The 24,061-nt window shown below is 40.7% G+C and overlaps 1 protein-coding gene across 7 annotated transcripts in view; it reads left to right on the forward strand.

Annotated features, from left to right (window-relative positions):
* LOC132382466 (multiple C2 and transmembrane domain-containing protein 2-like) overlaps positions 1-24,061 on the forward strand; it is a 430,775-nt gene that overhangs the window by 103,685 nt on the left and 303,029 nt on the right. For all 7 annotated transcript variants that reach the window (XM_059952696.1, XM_059952695.1, XM_059952694.1 and 4 more), the window contains exon 3: positions 22,261-22,323. In XM_059952696.1, coding sequence (XP_059808679.1) covers positions 22,261-22,323 — 63 coding nt within the window. The remainder of the gene's footprint in view (positions 1-22,260; positions 22,324-24,061) is intronic.

Below are 24,061 nucleotides of genomic sequence, written 5' to 3' on the forward strand. Positions count from 1 at the left end.
AAAAGTGAGGAACCCCTGACCTAAGTGATCTTCTTCATCAGTGGTTTGAGGGCAATGCTATCGTTGATGGAATTCCTATTTCCACGTTGGTTTGGGTGGCCATTTGTGAATCCTGTTAGGGAGAGTTTCCATAATCCAATGTCGTAAAGCAGGGGCTAGTTGTGCAGAGCGTGGAAGCTCTGAATGATCATAGAGGCGGGGTGATATTAGATTTTGGGGTATTTTTTCACAAGTGCGAAGGGTTCCATCATTAACCCTGCTGGTGCTGGGTTGGCTGATTACAGATGATGTGTCAGTATTGGTACACTGATTGACTTTATTGCCCTGGGTGAAGGTGGCTCAAGTCTTTATCAAGTGGCTGTTGTGGGTAATAATTGATAACTTGATGTCAAGTAATTATCACAAGTAAGTGGCTTCCTTTTGGCCTGTAGGTGAGACATTCTAGGCTTGATGCTCCAATAAGTCCAGTGTTATTATGCCTATCTGATCTATGATTCTATTCATGATTCCTACAATGGTCTCCCCACCTATTATTTAATCCTTTTGGTGTGCCCTTCTTCCCAACCCTATTGTGTTTATCTTAAACTCATCTGAAAATGCCCCGGGTTGACTAGCTGTAAGGTGTTTCTACATTCTCCCCGTGACAATGTGGGTTTCCTCTGGGTGCTCTGGTTTCCTCCCACAGTCCAAAGACATACTGGTTGATAGGTTAATTGGTCATTGTCAATTGTCGCGTGATTAGGCCAGGATTAAATTGAGGATTGCTTGGTGGCGCAGCTTGAAGAGCCTATTCTGTGCTGTATCTCAGTAAGTTAATGAATGAAATAAATATATCTTATCCAACGTCCATTATAGGGTGAGCAGAAATTTCTTCCAACTAAGTGTTGAGAAAACTATACGCATTGCCTTTTTCTCCACAACTACCAGTCTCATTCCTCTCCCTGAGAAGTATCTAATATTGAATGAGATATTATTCACTTATTGCCTTGCAGTGTTTTATGAATTCCATGTGGAATTGTTGGTTAATATCTAGCATTTCTGGCCTCAGGCTTTTGACTTTGAGATCCACATGGTGGAGTTTAGTGGAGCCTTGAAATGTACATTTTAATAAACAGTATGAACTATGAATCTTATTTTGTCTTACTGACCTTGGTGTCCTAATTTAGGGTGTTCACAAAAAATGCTGGTTTTCTAAACCCTATTTCTGAAGATGCATTCACCCCTTTACATGGGAAGATTGGAATTCTGGCGTAATTAAAGGGGCAGCGAAGGGGCAGGGCTTTGATGGTTTGAAACACCAAGGCCTGAGACTCCCATGTTTAACTGGATACTGTGGGCAATGAGGATTCTGACTTTCATCAGTTTAGAATTTAGTGTGAAGGACTGTTTAAGCAGCCTGGTAGCGCCATTATAGACTGAATCTGAAGTTGTAAGCTGCAAATGGCGCTTCAAAGGCTCAAAATTAATTGCATGTTTTTTTCCCCGAGTACCTCTTCTGTGTGGCTTGTTGCCTGTATCACATTTTGCATCCAGTGTCTTTCTTGTCCCTTGAATTGTGCCATAATTCTGACCTTATAATTCCAAAATTGAGCATCAGTAATGTGGTTGCCACGGTAACAGCACCTTCAAAAATAAGTATGATTTTAGCCTTGCTCATTGTTTTAATACTGCCATGTACAATACACCTTTCTTCACTTTTACCTTTTTATCTGGTTCATGGATGTTTATTTCATTTTTAATTTTTTTGTTAATTTTTTCTATCTACTCATTTAGCAGCCAGTTCCACCAAAGATCTTGGATAGCGTATTTAAAAAAAAATATCTTTTATCGGATTGAGTCTGCTGATGTTGCTGCCTTCTGAATTAGTGATCAATACTTGAGACTAAAATATGTAATTTCAGTTGATCTAACATCACTCTCCCAAACAACCCTCCCAGAATTGATTACCTAGTCATTGACTCATCTGGTCTTTGTGAGACCCCCATCACCCAGGACATGCTCTCTTCTCATTGCTACCACCAGAAAGGGGGAACAGGAGCCTGAAGGAACACACTCAATGATTCAGGAACTTGCTTCTTCCCTTCTACTGTCAGATTTTTGAATGGACGTTGAATCCATGAATACTACCTCACTACTTTTTTTTTTGCACTAATTATTTAATTTAACTATTTAATGTATATATATTTACAATAATTAATTATTATGAATTGCAGTGTATTATTGCAGCAAAAATATCTAATTTTACAACATATGCCAGTGATATTAAACCTGATTTTGATCTTTCTGTGTCCTAATTGACCATCAGATTTACCTAACAAATTGTCAACATGTGAAGAATAATCCTTTGTTTCTGGGCTGGAGATCGCAGGAGTATGTCCTCTCCACCCAGTAATTATTGTGCCTGTTCACATGTGTGATGTCAGTATTTTACATGTCATCTTTAAAGCAGTCATACCTGCATTTCTGTAGGGATTACTTGTAAAACACATTGGGATGGCGTGAAGATGTGATGAGGTGCCTTTTTTTAAATAAGTTTATGTTTCCACAATAGAGGGAAAAATTGAAGAACAAATATCTGTCTGGTTACCTTAGTAACAGGGAAGCAAGTATTACAGTCAACTTTCTTTTGTCCAATGATTGTTTTGTTTCCCTAAGAAGGTCACATACCTTATCAGATGAAACTGACGCCTCGTGCAGTAGATTTTGTTTATTTGGGCCATTGGTTAATTGGAGCAGTGGCTTATTTAGGGTAAACTCTTCAGAAACAAAACTAATTGAGAAAATAGCTTCGATTCCCTTCATTTATTTAGGACACAATGCCCCTTAATTGGGGAGAAGGTTGTTGCCGAATGGTTTCTGACTAGTGTCAGTAACTGTTAGGCGCTATACCGTGCTTAAAGCTAGCAGTTTTTAAATAGCGTCGTTTGTGTGTATTTGTGTTCAAAGGCAGTGATTTTTGTCACTGATAATTGGTGAGCAGTAAGCAGTAAGACAGTTCAGAACTGTTATGTTCACTCCGATTTCAAGCATTTTGGCTTGGAGATGGCAGAAACAATGGGGAGTGAAAATGAAATGATTTTACCACTCTAACAAGTGAGAAACTATGAAGAACTTCAAGGTATCGACAATGATCTTTAATATTATAATGTAAGTGAATATTTGGAGGATGCAATCACCAAAAGGATTGGATGAAGGCAATGTTGGTGATGATTTTGTTTATTTACAGCCAATGTAAAGAATACGGCAACATACACTGGTTGAATTCTTCTGTCAGTTACTATTAGGGACTAATACACAGCTTTACAGTGCTGTCGTAGTTTGATATTTCTAATTTGTTCTGTTTTTCATTTAAGTACATAATATTTTACTCAATTAAATGGTAGTTTTCCTTTTTTGGTACCTTTTTAAACTAATTCCATGAAACTTCAGCTAACTGGGGTGGTCACTTAATTGGGCCAAAATGTTCAGGTCCCAATGTGTCCCAATTACCTGGAATCCACTGGACTTTTAAGTGTTGGTAGATGTAGTGTGGTCTGACAACTTTGACTTAATGAAGGTCATGCTTGCTTAAAAGGAAGACAGAAAGGCATATGCCTCATTGCAAAGTCTTAAGCACAAAATGCATTGCCAGTTAAAACAAAACAAAATTCATAATTATATCACAATAAAAAGCTATGAAGCTCTCTCAGGAGGGCAGTGGGTCTTCCTGTGATTCTCTGAAATGCGTGAGTTAAATCACCTCTTTGTGGAAATAGGGACAGCAATCCTTGGAGCAGGTTCCAATATACAGTTAACAGGTTAAAGCAACCTCACAACTAAAGCACTCACACCCTCTCGCCCTTGAACTGCTCCTCATGCTCTTTTGCCCTTGTGACTCCCCTTGCCCTCAACCCAGGTGTAGGTTTTGTATTTTTCTGTTAAGTCCTACTTCTAGTGGCAAACAAAATCCCAGGTAAAATATTTCATTTTCCAGCTGTTGTAGGATTGCCTGAGTCCAGGTTGAAACTTAAACAGCAGAATGTAAATGAAAGAAGTTTGCATGTAGTGACTCATCAGATTTTAATTTTGACCGCTGTCACAGCATACATTTAAGTTATATCCTGTATGTGTGGCCTTTAGTGATTTGAAATTCACCGATTTCATCACCTGCAATCTCTTGGAATCCATTTCCTAACATGACAAAAAATGTGAAACTGCCTCAAGGAGAATCAGCAGAGATGAATGCATAAAATGAACTGCAGTACAAATTCCAGCATTAATTGGCTGGTTCTGGTTGTGCTGTGATCCAATAAGGTAATGGCTAATCATCTAGTTCAGGGCTTGTCTCCTGAACTCGCGCCCCTTGATGTGGGGGGACGGTGTTTAGAAAATAATCTTGCTTTATGCATAACCGGTCCATACACATATGATCCTTACACACCATAGTCCCTACTGGTCTAATAAAATAGCCAGAACAAATAAAAGAGTACAGATGAAAGAGAAGTATAAAAGATAATGTAGAAGAATCAGGTTTAACCAGCATATGTCGTGAATTTTGTTAACTTTGCAGCAGCAATACAATATATACACACTCACACTTACTATATATACAGAATATGTACTGTATACATGACCAAGTGGTTAAGGCATTTGTCTAGTTATCTGCAGGTTGCTAGTTTGAACCTTGGCTGAGGCTGCGTGTGTGTCCTTGAGCAAGGCACTTAACCACACATTGCTCTGCGACGACACCGATGCCAAGCTGCATGGGTCCTAGTGCCCTTCCCTTGGACAACATTGGTGGTGTGGAGAGGGGAGACTTGCCGCTTGGGCAACTGCCGGTCTTCCATTTAAAAAAAAACCTTGCCCAGGCTTGCGCCCTGGAAACTTCCCATGGTCTATCGAGACTAATGGAGGCCTACGACTGTATACTTCTATTTCTTCTTCCTGACAGTAACAACGAGAAGAGGGCATGTCGTGCGTGGTGGGGATTCTTAATGATGGATACCATCTTTTTGCAGCACCGCTCCCTGAAGGTGGCCTGGATGCTACGGAGGCCGGTGTCCATGATGGAACCGACTAAGCTTACAAGTCTCTGCAGCTTATTTTGATCCTGTGTGGTGCCCCCACCAAACCAGGTGGTGATGCAGCCAGTTAGAACGTTCTGCACGCTACAGCTGTAGCGAGTGTTTTAGGTGATGTACCAGACCTCCTCAAGCTCCTAATCAGGATTAATATAACTGGACATGTCATGAAATTACTTGTTGTGCAGGAAGCAAAATTGCAAAAGAGGAAATGTCAGGCTTCTGAGGGATACCAAGATAAGCTCATTCTGTTTAGTTATATTAGATGAATGTAAACAATGGTAGTTTGTGTCCCTTAAACTGCAATATAGCAAATGAAAGCAAAGAATTAAAAGCTAAATATTCATCTTTTTGTTATACCATTTCAGAGGTTCACATGAACTTCAGGAAATGACTAATCATGGATTGAAATTCAATAAAGTTAAAATAAATAAACAAACAGAGTAATGAACTATCCATTAGTACTTGTTTGGTTGGGATTTAAAGGAAGTAAGCGAATTGAAAATAATTGATGAGAAACGAGAGAAACTTCCTTAAAGATCAAAGAGGCTCAAAATCTGAAAAGCAGGAAATGCTGGAAAAACGCAATAGGTCAGGCAGCATCTGTAGAGCTGAGAAAAGGAAATAATACTTGTGTTAAATCCCTTCATCACAATTGTGGGGGGGGGGGGGGAGAACGTCGCGATATTGAGTTATAAAGTGCGATGAAGGGAAGGATTATCTCAGATAGGTTGAGGCTGTGGTTGCAGTGGTGATCTTGTTTCTGAAGTAACCTGGTTCATGGGCTAACGAAGAAAAACTATGAAATGCAGGTCAAAGCTGTACTGGAGAACTGAATTCAAATACAGCATATTGGAAATGAATTGCACACTAGCCACTGCATGAAGAGGGCAAACCTGGGTTAATGTTACAGATATTTGTATTGGAACTGACCAGACTGAGATGCTCAAAACTGTTAAATTTTTTTGAGTTGCAAAGGTTGCAGTGTGCCCAGGTGGAAGATGAGGGGTCGTTCCTCAGGCTTGCGTCGGTCTGCATAAGAGCGCAGGAAACGGCTGATGGGTGTGTAGAAATGGAAAAGTAAAGTGGCAGGCAACTGGAAGCACAGGGTCATTGTTCCGAACTGAACAAAAGTGCTTAGCCATTCTGCTTTTCATTTCTTCACTGTGGAGGAGACCACATTTAGAGGACAGAATGCAAATAAATCACTCCTCGACCAATTTGGGTCAGTGCGCGGTGAGAAGGCTGAGGTAAAAGTGCAGGTGTTCAATCTTCAGGGGGAGAATGGAGCCCTTTTAGAATGACGGGAGGGGAGGGGAAGAAGAAGCCCATGAGGACGCAAGGGTTATTAAAGCGGGGCTCAGTTTTTGGTGGGATTCGGGCTTCCAGCTCCCAATAGTGCTTCTGCACATCCCTTTTACAATCATGCTTCAGCCCAACTTGTTCATGTCATGGCACCTATCAGTCTAGTTCTATTTGCCCAGCTCCCTCCAAGCCCCAGGTAGTTCTCCAAATGTCATTTGACCCCAGGGCCTAATGTGATTTTCAAAGTTTGGGTCTGCAGGTCATGTATTTGTGGCTGAAAATAATCCAGAAGTCTTCCATCCTCGTTTCAGTGACCACACTTGGACGCTTCGTGCCATGTATGGACATCTTGTTTGAATAAGTGCATCAAAGGGCCAGAGGACAGAAAAGAAGATTGCTGACTTACTGTATGGGTTGTACTTCCCCAATCTTCATTTCTGAGAAATATAATTGCATCGTGTGCACACACTGCACAATATGAGTAAATTTCTAGGTCACTCTTGCTCCCTGGTTTCGCCATATGACTGTCAGTAATTAATTTCAGTTTTGCCGCCGAGGAGCTGCTCTCACTAACGTTGTTGAGGAAATGGGATGTGGAAATTATTTTGAGAAATTATGATTGAAGGAGGGCAGGGAAGGTTCACCAGATTGATTGTTCAACTGATTGATGTGAAATAGGAGAAAGGATTGTGTATTCTGAGCCTATACTCATAAAAAGGGGGTAATTTCATTGAAATATATAAAATTCTTAAAACTTTGGGGCAGCACAGTGACACAACTAGTAGATCTGCTGCCTTTTCACTTGAACATCTTGGGTTCAATCCTGACTTCAAACTTCAATGTGAATTTATTATCAGAGTTCTTTTATGTCACCATATACAACCTGAGATTCATTTTCATATGGGCATTCACAGAAAGTAGCTAAGGTGTGTTCTGAATGAAGTTTGCCTATTCTTCCCATGATCTTGAGGGTTTTCCCTGTTCTTTTCCTACTTCCAATTGATGTGCCAATTGGTTGGTTAATTGATCACAGTAAGTTGCCCTTGGGAAGAGATGAGTGGCAGAATGAGGAGGAGCTGGTGAGAAACTGGAAAGTATAAAATGAGACTAGTGTAACTTGTTGTTTGATGGTCAGCATGGACTTGGTAGGCTATAGGGCCTACTTCAGTGCTACATAACTCTGAGATGTAGGTAATGTTTCCAGTGGCTGGAGTAACCAGAACTGAGGGTTATGATCTCAAGTACCAGGTCAATCATTCAAGAATGAGTTGAACAGAAGTTTCTTCACAAAATGGATAGTGAATCTTAACAATTCTCAAGAAAGTTGTCAAGAGTTTCTCAAGTTCCCAAGAGCTTAGCCACTGAACTTTATTTAAAACAAAGAGATAAATAAGTTTTTAAAGAATAAATGAATAGAATGATGTTAGTCTGGGAAACTAATGGCTGACCTACTGTACAAACCGGACCCTTCTTTTGAGACTCAATAGTATTGAAACTGCTGTGGAGGATTCCCCCCCACCGTGGCCATCAACCCTGATGGCAACACGCACAAAATGCTGTTGGAACGCAGCAGGCCAGGCAGCATCTATAGAGAGAAGCGCTGTCGATGTTTTGTGCCGAGACCCTTGGTCAGGACATGGCATTGGCTTTTGAGATAGAACTCCCATCAATAATATAATGGGTGAATTAGTTGACAATTGTGCTACAACTTTATCTTTTTTATATTAGAGATACAGTGCGATAACAGGGCATTCCAGCCCATCAAGCCTTCACTGTCCAATTACACCCATATGACCTATTAACCTACTAACTGAAGGGTCTCGTCCCGAACTGTGGGCCGTACTCTTTTGCGTAGATGCTGCCTGGCCTACTGAGCTCCTCCAGCAGTTTGTGTGCGTTGCTTGCATTTCCAGCATCTGCAGATTCTCTCTTGATTGTAACCTACTAACCTGTATGAGAAAACCCGCGCGGCCATGGGGAGAATGTACAAACTCCTTACAAACAGCGGCAGGAATTAAACCTCGCTCGCTGGCACTCTGATGGCTTTACATTAACCGCTGTGCAATCGTGCTGCCTACACGGTTGTCTGGAAATTCAAAACAAAGGGGAAGATTTGCGTAAGCAGTTGAAGTATAATGTCCATTTCTGGATAACTTTGTAATAAATGGCCTGTGTAGTATCATGTGACTATATATTCTATTACATTGTTGATGTGAAACTAGTTACATGTCTGGCATTTGGTTCACTTTCTCTGTTAGTTTAACAATGAATGGCTTTAGTTTATTGACTGCTTTCCAATGTCCTTAGTGATACTGATAAATAGTATCAATCAGTTTGCTTTGGCCTAATTTCTTGCCCATCACTTGATTCAATTTTCCTAAAGTGATATGGACTTGATGAGCAAAAAAAAACATGCTGTGCTTTCACAGTGAGACATATAAAGCCAGAAGAAAGGCTTCTGTGAGCATATGATTTTCCTCTGGGTGCTCCAGTTTCTTCCCACAGTCTAAAGACGTACTATTTAAGTAGATTAATTGGTCATTGTAAATTGTCCTGTGATTAGACTAGGATTAAATAGATGGGTGGCTGGGCCATGCATCTCATTGGGCCAGAAGGGCCTATTCTCCACTCTATTCTTAAAGAAATAAAAAGATAACTAGATAACAAGATAGGTAAATAAATAGAGAGATTAAAGTTTAAAAAATAGTAATTTAAAAAACTGCAACAAAAGTTTTTTTTGCAAAAAATTTTAACCTAGTGAACATACCGTCATTTCTTAATTGCACACTTGAATTTAAGGAAACCTTAAGAATACAATGAACTAACTAAATATTTCATGGTGTTAATTATAATGTTCAATTTTGGTTTAATAGTGTGGGTGTTGTAGTTTGATCATTTGTGGTTCATAACTGCACAAGCTTTAATTTTTAATAAGGAGTTGAGATGTCAGTGAAAGGCTTGCGTGCTGAGCCACAGTGGGCTAAGTTTCAGAAGAAATCAGGCTGAGGGATTGTTTACACCAGCTGTAAGAGATTATTATCTTGGCCAGTTTCTTGAAACTCCAGAATGAAGTCAGAAATGGCTGATCACTCTGTTCGAGCTTAAAACAGCAGTTTTAATTCACAAGGGGATACCATCATGATAGAAAGGCCTTGATAGAATGGATGTGGAGAGGATGATGGGAGAGCGTAAAACCAGAAGACACAGCCTCAGAATAGAAGGGCTTCCTTTTAGAACAGGGATGAGGAGGAATTTTTTTAGCCAGAGAGTGGTGAATCTTTGGAATTCATATGTGAAGGCCAAGTTTTTATGTATATTTAAGGCAGAGGTTGATAGATTTTTGATTGGACAGGGCATGAAGGGATAAGGGGAGAAGGCTGGGGTGGAGAGGAAAAATGGATCAGCAATGATGAAATGGTGAAACAGACTCGATGGGCCAAATGGCCTAATTCTACTCCTGTACCTTATGGTCATGAATAAATGAGTCGTAAATCTGAATATACAAATTCGGAGCAGGAGTTGGCCACCCTGCCCACTCGAGTCTGCTCTGCCGCTTAACAAGACCATCAGCAATCTGATTGTAACCTCAATGGACTTTTCTGCTTAACCCTTGTAATCTCTAAAGATACTGGAAAGCAGTCAATAAACTAATACAAAGAATCCATTGTTAAACTAATTTTAAGACAGGTGTATGTTGATTCCCAAGAGTCAAGGTACACCTGTCTTAAGCATATACTATTCAAGGAAATTGCTTCCACACCCTTTTTGGAGATGGGTTCCAAAGTTCTGTGACTTAAAGAGAAAAACATCACCTCATCTGACCCACATCTTTAAGTAGTGCTCCCCCCACTGAGTTCTAGATTCACACAAGAGGAAGCATCTTTTTCAAAAACTACCCTGTCAAGATCTCATTGGATTCCCGTTTCTTTCTCTATGAAAGATGAGAGGGTGGGTGGGGTCAACAGATGAGCATTCCTGGAATTTTTGCAGAATGATTAACTTTTTAAAACTCAAATTATTGGCTGCTGGAAGTAACCTGTCTCCTTGTAAGTGGTTCCACTGGTTGGTAGGGTGGTTAAGAAGGCTTATGGAATGTTTGCTTTTGTTAGCCAAAGCTTGAAAGTCAAGAGTTTTGTTGCAACTTTATAAAACTCTGGTTGGGCCAGAATTACATACTGTTCTGGTTGTCCAACATTAGGAGGGATGTTGAGGCTTTAGAGAGGATGCAGAAGAGGTTCACCAGGATGCTGCCAGGTTTAGAGAGCATGTGCTATCATGAGAGGTGGAACAAACTTGGGTTATTTTCTTTCTGGAGCATGGAGGCTGAGGCGAGATCTGATAGAGGATTATAAGATTATGAAAGGCGTAGATAGAGCAGATCGTGTCTTTTTCCCGGGGTAGAAATATCTAATACCAGAGGACATGCTTTGAATGTGAGAGGGAGTAGGTTCAAAGGGGACGTGAGGTGTTCATTTTTTTAACTCAGCGTGGTGGATGCCTGGAATGCACTGCTTGGTGTGGTGGTAGAGGGAAATACTTTAGAGGCTTTCGAGGGACGTTTAAATAGGCACACAAATATGTGGAAGTTGGAGGGGTATGGACATTGTGCAGGTAGGAGGGATTAGTTTTTGGGTTTTTGTTGTCTAGCTGATTTGGCACAGCATTGGGGGCTGAAGGACTTGTCCCTGTCCTGCACTGTTCTACGTTCTATGTCTTATGACTCATTCAATGAAAAGGGAGTAACATTGTGCTACTTCCTCTGGTGAGCTGGGAGTAATTTGCTCCATGTCTGTTGACAAGTTTGTTTTATGTCCATTGAAACCACAGGAAACTGAAATCGCAGGAAACTGAGGCAGGATGACCTTCACAGCTCCTCTGGAGTGTCAAACCTCAAGTGAAATATGTAGCAGTCATCTAATTTTGCAAGTTTGGTTGAACTTCAGGTGAAGTCAAAACAAAACAGTTTTCTGTCTAGACAATACTGAATGTAGATTTTGGTGAATGGCCATTGTGGAGAAGGAGGGTATGATGCCAGAGGAATAGTGAAGGGATGGTTAGAGGAGAAACCAGATTTTTACTCCATGTTAATGATCCTAAAGCAACAGCAATCTTCTGATTCCAATTTTTTCTAGCCTTGGATGTTAAGTAAATTAAGAGGGGAGAGATTGTGAAAGGAGAACAGTTTTAGAGGTAGCAAACAATTTATTTTTTGGCTGAAAAGAAGGAACCAGCTATTCTGTTCCAGGCCATTTTGTGGGAAAAGTACTGGAATCAATGTAGCTGAGTTAGTGAGTATTGGGGAAAGAGTAAGTGATTGTGGGGAACCATTGTGGCTTCATAAAGTGTGAGAGCTGTTCTGCCTAACTTCTTGCTGCACCTCTTCAAAAGCAAAGTACCACAGATGCTGGCAGTCTGAAATAAAATCCCAAGATGCTAACGATGGTTCAAGAAAATTCTGTGGTGAGGGAATTAGAGCTCGTGGTGTACATGTTAATGGCCCCTTGTTAGAATTGGGAAGAGTTAGTCATAGAAACTAGTATTAAACTTCACTGATAATGGGGAGGAACAGAGAATGAAAGGGAATATGTCCATGTGCAAAAGCGGAGACAGATAGAAACTGAGATGAGGGCTGGTGCTGCCGGCTGAAAAGGAAGTGGTAAAGCGATATCAGAAGGAAATGTAACTAGGAGGAGATGAATGAAATCTGACATGCCAGAAGAGGTGAGGGTGTAAATACGAGATACAAGCTGGAGTGGCTGAATATCCGGAATTCTTCAATTTACTGCGTTACAGTAAAGACCGACACAATACTTGCTTCAGGAGCAACACCTCATCCTTTGTTGAGGCCTTCCAGACTCGGTTGCAAATTTTCCAACTTTACATTGCCCACCCTCTTTTTCTGTCTGTAGCTGAAATGGTCATTTCTGTCTGCCATTAATTAGGCTTAGTTTTTCTCTTTCAATTGTCATTTATTTCAACATTGCTAGTCCTCATTGAAACATGCAAGATTCTGAGGGAGATTGATGGTATAAACTGAGCAGATATTCTCTCATGAGGGGAATCCAGAACCAAAGGGCATGATCTTGGAGTAAGGGTCACTCAGCTTACAAGTGACATAAGACAGAATTAATTTTCTCCACCGTTGTGAATATTTGGACCTCCTTGCCATGGAGAGCTGTGGTGGCAGAGTCCTTGGTTATATTTGAGACTGTGACAATACAGTGTTTTGTGTATTGTGTTTAAATTTTGAATTGGGAAAGGGATTGATCGATGTGAAGAAAGTAAGTAAAGTGGTTGAGAGGATTGTCAAATCAGCCAGGATCCTATTGGACTCTGCAGTGGTTTGAGGGGCTGAATGGCTTGTGCCTATTCCTACTACTCGTACGCAGAGACTGCAGATATTAACAGAAGAATTTAAATTCTTATGTTCTTCCTCCTTTTCTTTCCTCGAACTCCCTCACTTCCTGCTGTGCTTTTGCCGTGCTTTCTGATTCTTCTAATTCAAGCCAGCCAGTCTTCAAGAGAGGCCTTGGCTTCATCCCCTGTATATAAATCTAATGAATTCTAGAGGTGGTCACCTTCACCAGTCACTCCAAAGGTTCTTTTCTATTGTCACTCTCCCCTCCTCACTATCACTTGTGAGCTCTTGCTCTTCCCCTTTACTCCTTTTTATACTGTCTCTCTTCCCTCCATCTTTTAGTCTTGATCCAAAATGCTGCCTGGCCCACTGAGTTCATCTGGCATATTGTTTTTTGCCCCGTATTCCAACATTTTTTGTAGTTTCTTGTCTGTCTGGGTGTAGAGCAGAGTGGAGCTTATTTAGGGTTGTTGACCATTTGTGATGGGGAGGAAGGAGGGATGCGTGGTGGGGTTGTAGACCAGAGGATTCATTGGAGTACTATGGAGGCGGTTTGGCCTGCTGTGTGTTTTCCAGCATTTTCTGCATTTGATTTGTGTTTTCTCTGTCTGCATTAGTTTCTCCTTCCAAGCCCTGAATGTTGCAACATAACTCAGTGTCTCCTTTTCCATAGATGCTACCATGGAAGGCAGAGGATAGTGATCAATGGGACTTATTCTGGCTTGAGGTCTGTGATTAGTGGTGTTCTGCAGGAACCCTTGCTGGGACCTCTGCAGTTTGTGGTGTACAGTCAGTGCCTACTGAGTGCATGTTCATAGTCTCAGGGTTTGAAGTATTGTGCAGAGATGCTCTTCTACACAACACTGTTGTAGTGTGTGGTTACATGAGTTACTGCCACATTCCTCCTTGAACTAGTCTTGCCATTCTCTCTCATTAACAAGGCATTTTTGCCCACAGAACTATAAACACTGGATCTTTTTTTGTTTGCTGCACTATTCTCTGTAAACTCTTGAGATTGTTGAGCGTGAAAATCCCAGGAGATCGGCAGTTTCTGAAGTACTCAAACGACCCTGTCTGGCACCAACAATGGTCAAAGTCCTCTTGACCACAATTCTTCCATGTTCTGATGTTTGCTCTGAACAACACTGAGCCTCTTGACCATATCTAGTCAAGTCAACTCTTATTGTCATTTCGACCATAACTGCTGGTACAGTGCATAGCAAAAATGAGACGACGTTTTTCAGGACCATGGTGTTACATAGTACAAAAACTAGTCTGAACTACGTAATTAAAAAAAACACAGAGAAAGCTGCATAAAGTGCATAAAAACAGTGCAGGCATTACAATAATTAATAAACAGGATAGTAGGGCAAGGTGTAAGTCCAGGCTTCAGGTATTGAGGAGTCTGATAGCTTGGGGGAAGAAACTGTTATATAGTCTGTTCGTAAGAGCCCGAATGCTTCGGAGCCTTTTCCCAGACAGCAGGAGGGAGAAGAGATTGCATGACGGGTGCATGGGGGCCTTTATAATGCTGTTTCCTTTGCGGTTGTAGCGTGTAGTGTAAGTGTCCGTGATGGCGGGAAGAGAGACCCCGATGATCTTCTCAGCTGACCTCACTATCCGCTGCAGCGTCTTGCGATCCGAGATGGTGCAATTTCCGAACCAGGCTTTTATGCACTGAGTTGCTGCCACCTGATTGGCTGATCAGTTATCTGCATTAACAAGCGGGTGTACATGTGTAAACATAGGATGAAAATGTAGATGGGTGAGTTTGCAGGTTCGTGGATGATAAGAAGATTGGCGGTGTTGTGGACAGTGTAGGAGACTGGCAGAGGAAGCAGTGGGTTATAGATCACTTGCTGATATGAGTAAAGAAATAGAAGATGGAGCTTAACATGGCCAAGTGTCAAGTATTGCGCTTTGGGAGGTCAAATGTAAAGGGTCTGTGCACTGTTCATGACAAGACCCTTAAAGGTAATGACGAAGCCCTTAACAGTGTTGATTGCAGTGGATTCTTGAGGTGGAAATTCATAACTCCCTGAAAATGGTTACAGGGGTTGACAGGTGGTTAAAGAAGACAAAAAGGTATGCCTGCCTTTATTCATTTTGAATTGAGTTCAAGAGTCAGGAAGTTGGTTTGGAGCTTTATGAAACTCTATTTGTGTTATATCTGGAGTACTACATTCACTTCAGGTTGTCCCGTTATAGGAAGAATGTTAAGGCTTTGGAGTGATGCAGTAGATGTTTATCATGGCCTGGATTAGAGGGCATGTGCTACAAGGAGAGGTTGGAGAAACTTGCCTTGTTTTCTCTGGAGCAGTGGAGGGGAGGTTTAGAAGATTATACAGGGCATAGATAGAGTGGACAGCCAGTATCTTTATCCCAGGGTTGAAATATCTAATACAGAGGGCATGTATTTAAGGTGAGGTGGGTGGGTGGCGGATAGCTTAAATGAAGATGTTTGGGCAAGATTTTGTTCAGGGTAGTGAGTGTCTGGAATGCACTGCCTGGGGTGGTGGTGGAGTTGATTGCTATAAGAGTGTTCAAGAGGCTCTTAAATAAGTACATGAATGTGCAGGAAATGTAAGGATATGGACATTGTGTAGGCTGAGGTTTTGGTTTGAATGGGCATTTGATTACTAATTTAATTAGTTTGGCATTACTGTGGGCTGAAGGTTCTGCTCCAGTGTCGAAAGAACAAGCAAACTTCGCAAAACAGTACTTGATGTCTAGATCGAACTCTCATTCCTGGGGCAGAGAAGCAGTAGTAATAACTGCTGAGGGGCCCTTAAATACATTAAGGTACTTAATTTGAATTAAATTAGATTGTGCTTTTGTCAGAAATTGGATAAACAAAGTTTAATGAGGAGTCTGAAAGAATTTCTGCAGAAATTACTGGAAGTTTTCATCAAACTGTAATGAGTATATCAAAGCTAAAACAGCCTAACACTAAGGGTGTGGGAGGAAATATGTTGAAAGTAGATCTACCAGTTTATGAAATGTTGTTAACAAATGAAAGACTATGAATATATTTCTTTATTACAGACTCATTACTGTGCTGTGATCCTTTTCAGAGATTAAAAGGGCATTCTGGTGATGCAATTCTCCCAGAGAATGCCCAGTTAATGTCTTTAAGGGCTCCACAGTGACACGCAAGTTATTACTGCTGCTTCTCAGCCCCAGGGATACGAGATCCATCCGGACATCAAGTACTGTTTTGCAAAGTGTGCCTGTTCTTTCAACACTGGAGCAGAACCTTCACCCACTATCAACATGATGGCTTTTCTTGTTTGTCATTGAAGCAGGGTAGACAACTCTGCCAGTGCCTTCCTGGTCGCTTAATCTGTGGCTCGGTCGTTGGCTGTCTTGCCTTTGAGTTGGAAAGCTGTACATACAGGTTTTTGAGGGTAAGAATCTGTACTGGCACTCCAATACAGTAAGGATTGTTGCATTGACTGATTTCATGCTGGGGAACATCTTACAAGCTATGTATCAGATGCTGCAGTTGTTTGTAGCTGATGTACTTCCTATTCCCAACAGAGATGACCATGCAATAATACTTCAATAGTACGACATTACCTGTAAAGACCTTGTGAAAGTATACACATGCAGTGTTTTCTGTTTTGTGTTAAGCAACCAAAGGGAACCGAAAGGGAGTTCCCTGCTTCACTTAAGTATTTCATAGTAATTAAATTAATTTGTGCAAGGTACACAGTTGTATAATGATTTCCTCAAGTTCTCTCCGTGGGCCATCTGTATCTGAGGTTGTTCATTTAAAAAAAAACTTAATCTTTGTAGTGCCTTGCACATTCTGAAGGCAGTAAAATACTTTGGACGTGCATTCCTGCAGCAAATTAGACAAAGAGCTGCCTTGTAATGGTTTTTAACAGAAAATACTTCCGCTAGGAAGAGGCCAGGAGCCAACAGCCATAGGTTTAAGATAATTGGTTGATGGATCAGAGAAGAGGAGTGGTGTTTACAAGTGGTTATTTGTTTTGACCTAGGATGATCTGCTTAGCTAAAAGTTGCAGGATTGTTGCAATGCAGAAGGTTGATTGGCCCATGAAATTCTCATTCACCAGTTCCAGTTGTCCCATCTCTGTGTCCTCTTTCCACTGCTGTTTTTCTAGTTCCCACACAATTTCTATTTGAAGGGTATTGATGCCTTTTTCATCACCTCTAATGGTGGCAAATTCCAGACCAGAACTACCCCTGAGGGAAAAGGCTTAATTTTCCTGTCTTTGGCCCAAATCTGCATCCCTCATCCTTCAACTATTTCCCTTCTATTTACTTTATCTAAACTTATTTGGGTCTCTGTGCATTCTTTCAACATTAAGGTCAAAAGATTTACAAAGTGTAGAAAATTTACAGCACGATGTCTGCTTCACGAGAGGTACCACAGCCTCTACAGGCTACTTCTTTGCGAGAGTCATTTTGGTAACTTTTTTTGTATCGTCTCCAGGACCTAGTGAAAGCAGGTACAATTTTCAAATCCTGGCAATGGAACAGGCTAGAATTATGGGGGAGAACTGAAAGTAGAAAAATAATATTTAAAATAAAACCGGGAATGGTGTCCATAGGTGATTTTAAGTAAAATAATTGGAGGAGTATTCCATTCAAACTACATTATGGATTCCTGTTGACATGCTTTGTACGCCTCACCACCTTTAAAAAGTGACTTGAGGTTAAATATTTATGACCCCTTACGTCTCACTATCTAGGGATTGGACCAAGCACATTGTGATCAGGCAGGAAATACAGAAACATTGCATCCTACACCACCAGGCTCAGGAACAAGTTATTATCCTACAACCATCATGCTCCACATCATGCTCCTGAACCAATGTGGATAAGTTCATTCACCACTACTCTGAACTCACTTGAACTAATATGGACTCACTTTCAGGACCTCTTTACAACCTATGGTCTCGGTATTATTTTTATTTCCACAGTTTGGCGTCTTTTGCTCATGGGTTGTTTGTCAGTCTTTGTTTATGTCTAGCTTTTCATAAATTCTACTACATTTTTTTTCCTGTAAATGCCGGCAAGAAAATGAATCTCAAGGTAGTACATACAAACGTGTACATACTTTAATACTAAATTTCCTTGAATCTTGAGTATACCCAAATTGTGGGCCATTATGAGGGATGTTCTTTGTCATAGCTTCAAATGATATAATTGTACACTCAGTGGCCACATGATTAGGTACATGTTTCTTATACTGGGTAGAATCTCGCCTTTGCCCTCAGAACAGCCTGAGTTTTTAATACTCAGGTAGACCAGGGCATTTATACAATGTTAAATTGGTATTACGAAGCCTAGTATAGTAGTAGACCTCCGTTAGTCTCGATAGACCATGGATTTGCACCTTGGAAAGTTTCCAGGGCGCAAGCCTGGGCAGGGTTTTTTTTGTGGAAGACCGGCAGTTGCCCACGCTGCAAGTCTCCCCTCTCCACGCCACCGATGTTGTCCAAGGGAAGGGCATTAGGACCCAAGCAGCTTGGCACCGGTGTTATCGCAGAGCAATGTGTGGTTAAGTGCCTTGCTCAAGGACACACACGCAAGCCAAGGCTCGAACTAGTGACTTGCAGATAACTAGACGAACACCTTAACCACTTGGCCACGTATACATTATATATAGTGTGTGTGTATTGTACTGCTGCAGCTAAGTTAACAAAATTCATGACATATTCTGGTTAAAACTGATTCTGAATCTCTATTATCCTTTATATTTCTGTTTCGTCTTGTTTCATGTGGTTAAGTGCCTTGCTCAAGGACACACATTCAGCCTCAGCCAAGGCTCGAACTGGTGACCTTCAGATAACTAGACGAACACCTACCACTTGGCCACGCGCCAACACTATTTACTATTCACTAATTACGAGGCCTAATGTATGCCAAGAAAACATACCCCACACCATTATCCCACCACCACAAGCCTGCACTGTTGACACAAGGCAGTATGGATCCATGGATTCATTTTGTTTATGCCTAATTCCGACCCATGTCGCAGCAGAAATTGAAATTTGTCAGACCACGCAATGTTTCTCCGACCTTCAACTGTCCAGTTTCTGAGCTGTGTCCACTGTAGCCTCATTTTCCTATTCTTAGCTGACAGGAGGTGAACCTGGTGTGGTTTTCTGTGGCTGTCGCCCATTCACTTCAAAGGTTGAAGTGTTGTACATTCAGAAAGTTCTTCTGCTCACCACTCTTATAACACATAGTTATTTGAGTTATTGTTGCATTTCTGTCAGCTTGAAACAGACTGGCCACTCTCCTCTGACTTCTCATTAGCAAAGGGATCTTCCCCACAAAATTACTGCTCACTGGATGGTTTTTGCATTTCATATCATTCTCTGTAAACTGTAGAGACTGTTGTGTATGAAAAATCCCAGGAGATCTCAGTCCACCCCATAATGGCACCAACCAATCATTCTGTAGTCAAAGTCACTTGGGTCATATTTCTTCTTAATTCTGATGTTTGATCCGAATGATAACTGAACCTCTTGACCATGTCTGCATGCTTTTATTTTTTGAATTGTTGTCACATGATTGGGTGATTAGATATTTATGTTAAGGACAGGTGTACAGGTGTACCTAATAAAGTGACCATTAAGTATATGTTTATCCTGCATTCTGGAAGGCACAGTCTTATTGAACTGCAAGTCATCAGGCTATAGCTGAAACACTGAAAAGCACAGGAACCAATTGCATAAATTCCATAATAACACAGAATGTGTTCAAGTCTAGGTAATGACAAGCACCATTCTCAAAGCTCCTCTAAGTGACAGTTATTGTACCAGTTTCTGGAATGTCATCTATAATTATTGCTATCAAAATGAACAAAGTTCTACTATTGGATGAATTGAAGTTTGGCCAGGAGCTTCTCCAGTTAATCTGAATTAATAGTTGACTCTCTTCTTTGAGGAGAGGAGGACTTTTCAATGATTATAGTTGAAATATGATCGAGACTTTTGTGCAATAAGTGACTCTGATAATCTGTCTTGACGTGTATGTACCTCTGAGTGCATCAGTCTGTCTGTGGCTGATGGGACAAATGTGCTCTTTTTGAGTGATTTTTGCTCTAGGAAACATACGGCACGGGTAAACCAACTGTGTAACCAAGAGGATCTCTTGTGTCTAGATATCATTTAGTTGGTGCCAGTGAGCTTTTGCCTAAAGAATGGTTCTAATTATAGAATTATAAAACTGTACAGTGCAGAAATGAGACCTTTCAGCCCATCTTGTCCATGCTGACTGTGGTGCTGGATCTGTGTCATCTGACTCATGATGGTGTTTGTGTTGCCTTTATGGCATTTGTTTAGTTTATAATATTTTCACTTTAGTAATTCATTTGTTATCATTTTCTAGTTAAAGTTAAGATTGTTTAAAGTAAATTCGTTGTCTGTGATATATCGCGGCATGCAATGACGTCTCACCCGGTTTCGCTGCGTCTTGTGGGAAAATACCGGTTTGGAGAAACGGGAAGGAGGGGGCTCGCATGTGCAGGATCAGCGCGAGAAAAGTTTTCTTTCTACACTAGAAACATCCGAGAAGCAACGCCTTTTCATCATACGTTAATGTGGAAGAGTGAACAGTAAACAGTTAATCCTACAGTGATCCTGTCTTCATTGACTACAGTTTACCTCGGTGTTTAGTTCAGAGTTCTTTTACACCTGAGCGAGAACACTACAGTGTTCATGATTAGACATGAGTGTAGGTTGGCCAGTGAGTGCGTGGTTTTGTGCTACTCTCATCATATTAAACATTTATGCAGAAAATACAGTACATGAACAGGCTGTTGACCCTATTTGCTCCGTGCTGGTAAGATTTAAAATAAATTTATTATTAAAGTATGTATATATCACTATATACTCCTTGGCTATTCATTTTCTTGCAGCATTTACAGGAAAATGAAGAAACACTTGAGGGTTTATGAAAGACTAAATACCAAGAACTGACAAACAACCGATGTGTGAAAGAAGATAAACAATGTAGATAATATGAAAATGCATGAATAATACCGAGAATATGAGTTGTGGAGTCCTTGAATGTGAATCTGCATGTGGCGGACTCAGTTCAGTGTTGAAGTGAGTGAAGTTATCTACAAGGGTTCAGGAGCCTGATGGTTGCAGTGTAATAGCTCTTTCTGAACACAGTGGGGTATGACCTAAAGCTCCTGTTTTTCCAGCCTGATGTAGTAGCGAGAAGAGGTCAGTGCCTGGATAATGGGGATCCTTGATGAAGGACTCTGTGGCAGTGTTTCTAGTAAATATGCTTATTGATGGGGAGGGCTTTGGCTGTGATGCACTGGGTTGTATCTGTCACTTTTTGTAGACATTTCCGTTCCTGGGCATTGAAATTTTCATACTATGCTGCAACTTGTTAGAATACTCTCCACATTGTACTTATGGAAAACATTGCACACAAGCTCCCTTCCACCTAGATTCCTCCACTTTATCGGCAGAATATTCCAGTCTGAGTTCCCACCATCCCTTAATGCTTTTATGATAGCTGCCTGAATCATAACATGTTCTAACGATTATCCATTGTAATGACACCAGGAAGAGAAGTTTCTCCTTAATGGTCAAAAGTATTTATTAGTATCTGTATTTATGATTGTCCGTCTTTTGCTTGAGTTTGGAAATGGAAACATCTCTGTGGGCATGCTGTCAAAACTTCTCAAAAAATTAAGTATATTTATTGGGGTTTCCCTTCAAACATCACTATTTTAAAAACAAAATCAGTTTTGCCTCACCAGAAATATTAGTCACAGTTCCACTTTTTATTGGTGGCAGATGGATTTCTTTCTTTGTATATTGAAGGTACATTGTGTCAACTTCAATTTGATCCTTAAAATGTGTTATATTAATAATTTTGTGTATATTATAAGCATGGGCCACATATTTGGCACATGGACCTGATAGGCACTGGCTAATCAACTGTTGCCTGGAGGCTGAGGCTGTTGCCTTGAGACTGCTGCACCACTGACACGGTTTCTCTGTTGGCAATACTGGGTTGCACGGTAAGTAGTGCTGCTGTCTTTCAGCTCCAGTGACCTGGGTTCAATCTTGACCTTGGTTTCTGTCTGAGTAGGGTTTGTATGTTGAGACAGCATGGCATTCGGATTACTTGCTTCATTGGATGCTATAAATTGCCCAGATTTTGTAGGTGAATGGTAGATGTTGATGGGTATGTTGTAAGAATAAATGGGATTAGAATAGAATTGGCTTAACGGGTGGAGGATGCTCCTCAGCATTCAGGATTGAGATGAGGAGCAATTACTTCAGTCTTGAATATATTCGGTGACTGAGCCTTGGGTAGAGTCTTTGGAAGTTCCTATTCAATTAAACTCTGACGGCATTCTTTAAAATATTTTTACTGTATAGGATATCAAGGATTTGTGCAGGAAAGTGGTACAGTGATTGAAGAACATAATCATGATCTTAGGAAAGATCCAGAGTGCACCAGTAGCCAAGAGACCTACTCCAGCTCCTATGTTCTTGTCATCATCTGACAGAGTGTTTTATCTTTCAGGAGGAACTCAGTGAAAGTACTGACCTGGAGTCTTCGCAAAATTCAATGTTCTTCGAGGAGCAGGTAAAATCTGGTTGTAATATCTTTAAATGTTTAACAGTTAAAAGACTCCTTAGTTTGATGCAAACAGTGTATGCAGGAGGTTAATGAGCCTGTGTTGCATTCCTCAAACAACTTAACTAGGTTGAAGGAATGAAAGATTTTGAGGAATTTGATGTGGTTTTCTGAGCAATGTGTAACTGCAGAAGTCAGATCAATTTTCAGATTTAAAATAAAGTTATTTATAGAGTTTGTCAGTGGACAAAAGTAAAATTAAAACTAAATTAGTAACCTAATTCTAATTGCCTTCTGTGATTGACTTTTAATTTTTTTTCACATAATATTTACAGTTTAAAGTTGAGCTTAATTTTGTACTGAACTAATGATTTCTGGTAAATTGATAAAAGGTACATTTTGAATTATCCAATAGCCTAAATTGTGATCAAAACTCCTCTCAGAATTTCAGTGAAATTCTAAGTAATTAGAGCTTTCATATCAATGTTTTGAACGTGATTATCTATTTTAACCAGTTACCTCAGGACTTTAGGGCAGAAATTCCATCCTGCCAGGGACTGCTGTCCTAATTCAATCCACTTGTTTCAGTGGAGTTCAGATGTATGGCTGCATTGAGATACTGCCTCTGATAGCACTGAAGCCACACCCTCAGGTTCACCAGCTTTTAGTATATTTGGACCATTGATTGTTTAACTTTTGCAAAATGCATTCAATAATGTTTGGGCAAAATATTTGCACTTTTCAATTTGCATCCTTTCCTGTTTGAAACACTGGAAGAAATGGACTAAAAATGGATTTAAAAACATCAAAACCAATTCAAGTGAATAATAAAGAATGGAGAAGAACAACAGCTGCTTGCGTTTCTTTCTCCTGTTCGTTTACGGGGCTACTGTGCTTGCTTTGAATTTAACCCAACACACACTGGGTTAGAAATTGCCACAGTAGCGTAGTGCTTAGCACAATTCTCTGAAGCGCCGGTGATCACCAGTTGGGATTTAAATCCTGCTGCTGTCCGTAAGTACTTCTTTGTTCCCCCTGTTATCACATGGACTTCCAGCACAGATTCCATTGAGGGTAAGTGAATTGTGAGTGTGCTATGTCGATGCTGGAAGTGTGTGCAATACTTGCAGGCTGCCCCTCCGCCCCCCAGCACGATCTGTAGTCTGGGTTGGTTGCTGAAACAAACAATGCACTTCACTGTATATTTCATCGTACATAAGACATATGAACCTCATCTTTTAAATGTAATTAATCTTTAAAATTCGCTAAGAATTTGGAAGTTCTATGGGACATCCCACTGCGATGGAAGCTGCTCTCCCTGGCCTACACCAATGCTGGAACCCCAGTTATCAGCCGACCATTCCCAGCATTAGTGCTGGAATTGGGGCAGAAGACCCACAAGCCTATGATTACTTTCAAAATAAAATCAGCATGTATACTCAACTCTAAATGTGTCGGATAATGCAAACATTGGACAACACAAAATACACAGAAATACATTACAGATGAAGATTACTTTTATTTGTTATACGTGCATCGAAGCATCAAAACAAACAGTGAGGTGCATCGTTATTAACCAACGCAGTCCGAGGATGTGCTGGAGGCGTGCCACAAGAATTGCCATGCTTCAGACGCTGCGTAGCATGCCCGCAACCCCTAACCACCCCTTCGTCTTTGGAATGTGGGAGGAGACCTACAGGAAGCTCATGAAATTAGGGGGAGAACGTACAAACTCCCTGCACACAGC

This window comes from Hypanus sabinus, chromosome 28, assembly GCF_030144855.1.
Source record: "Hypanus sabinus isolate sHypSab1 chromosome 28, sHypSab1.hap1, whole genome shotgun sequence".
NCBI classification, from domain to species: Eukaryota; Metazoa; Chordata; class Chondrichthyes; order Myliobatiformes; family Dasyatidae; genus Hypanus; species Hypanus sabinus.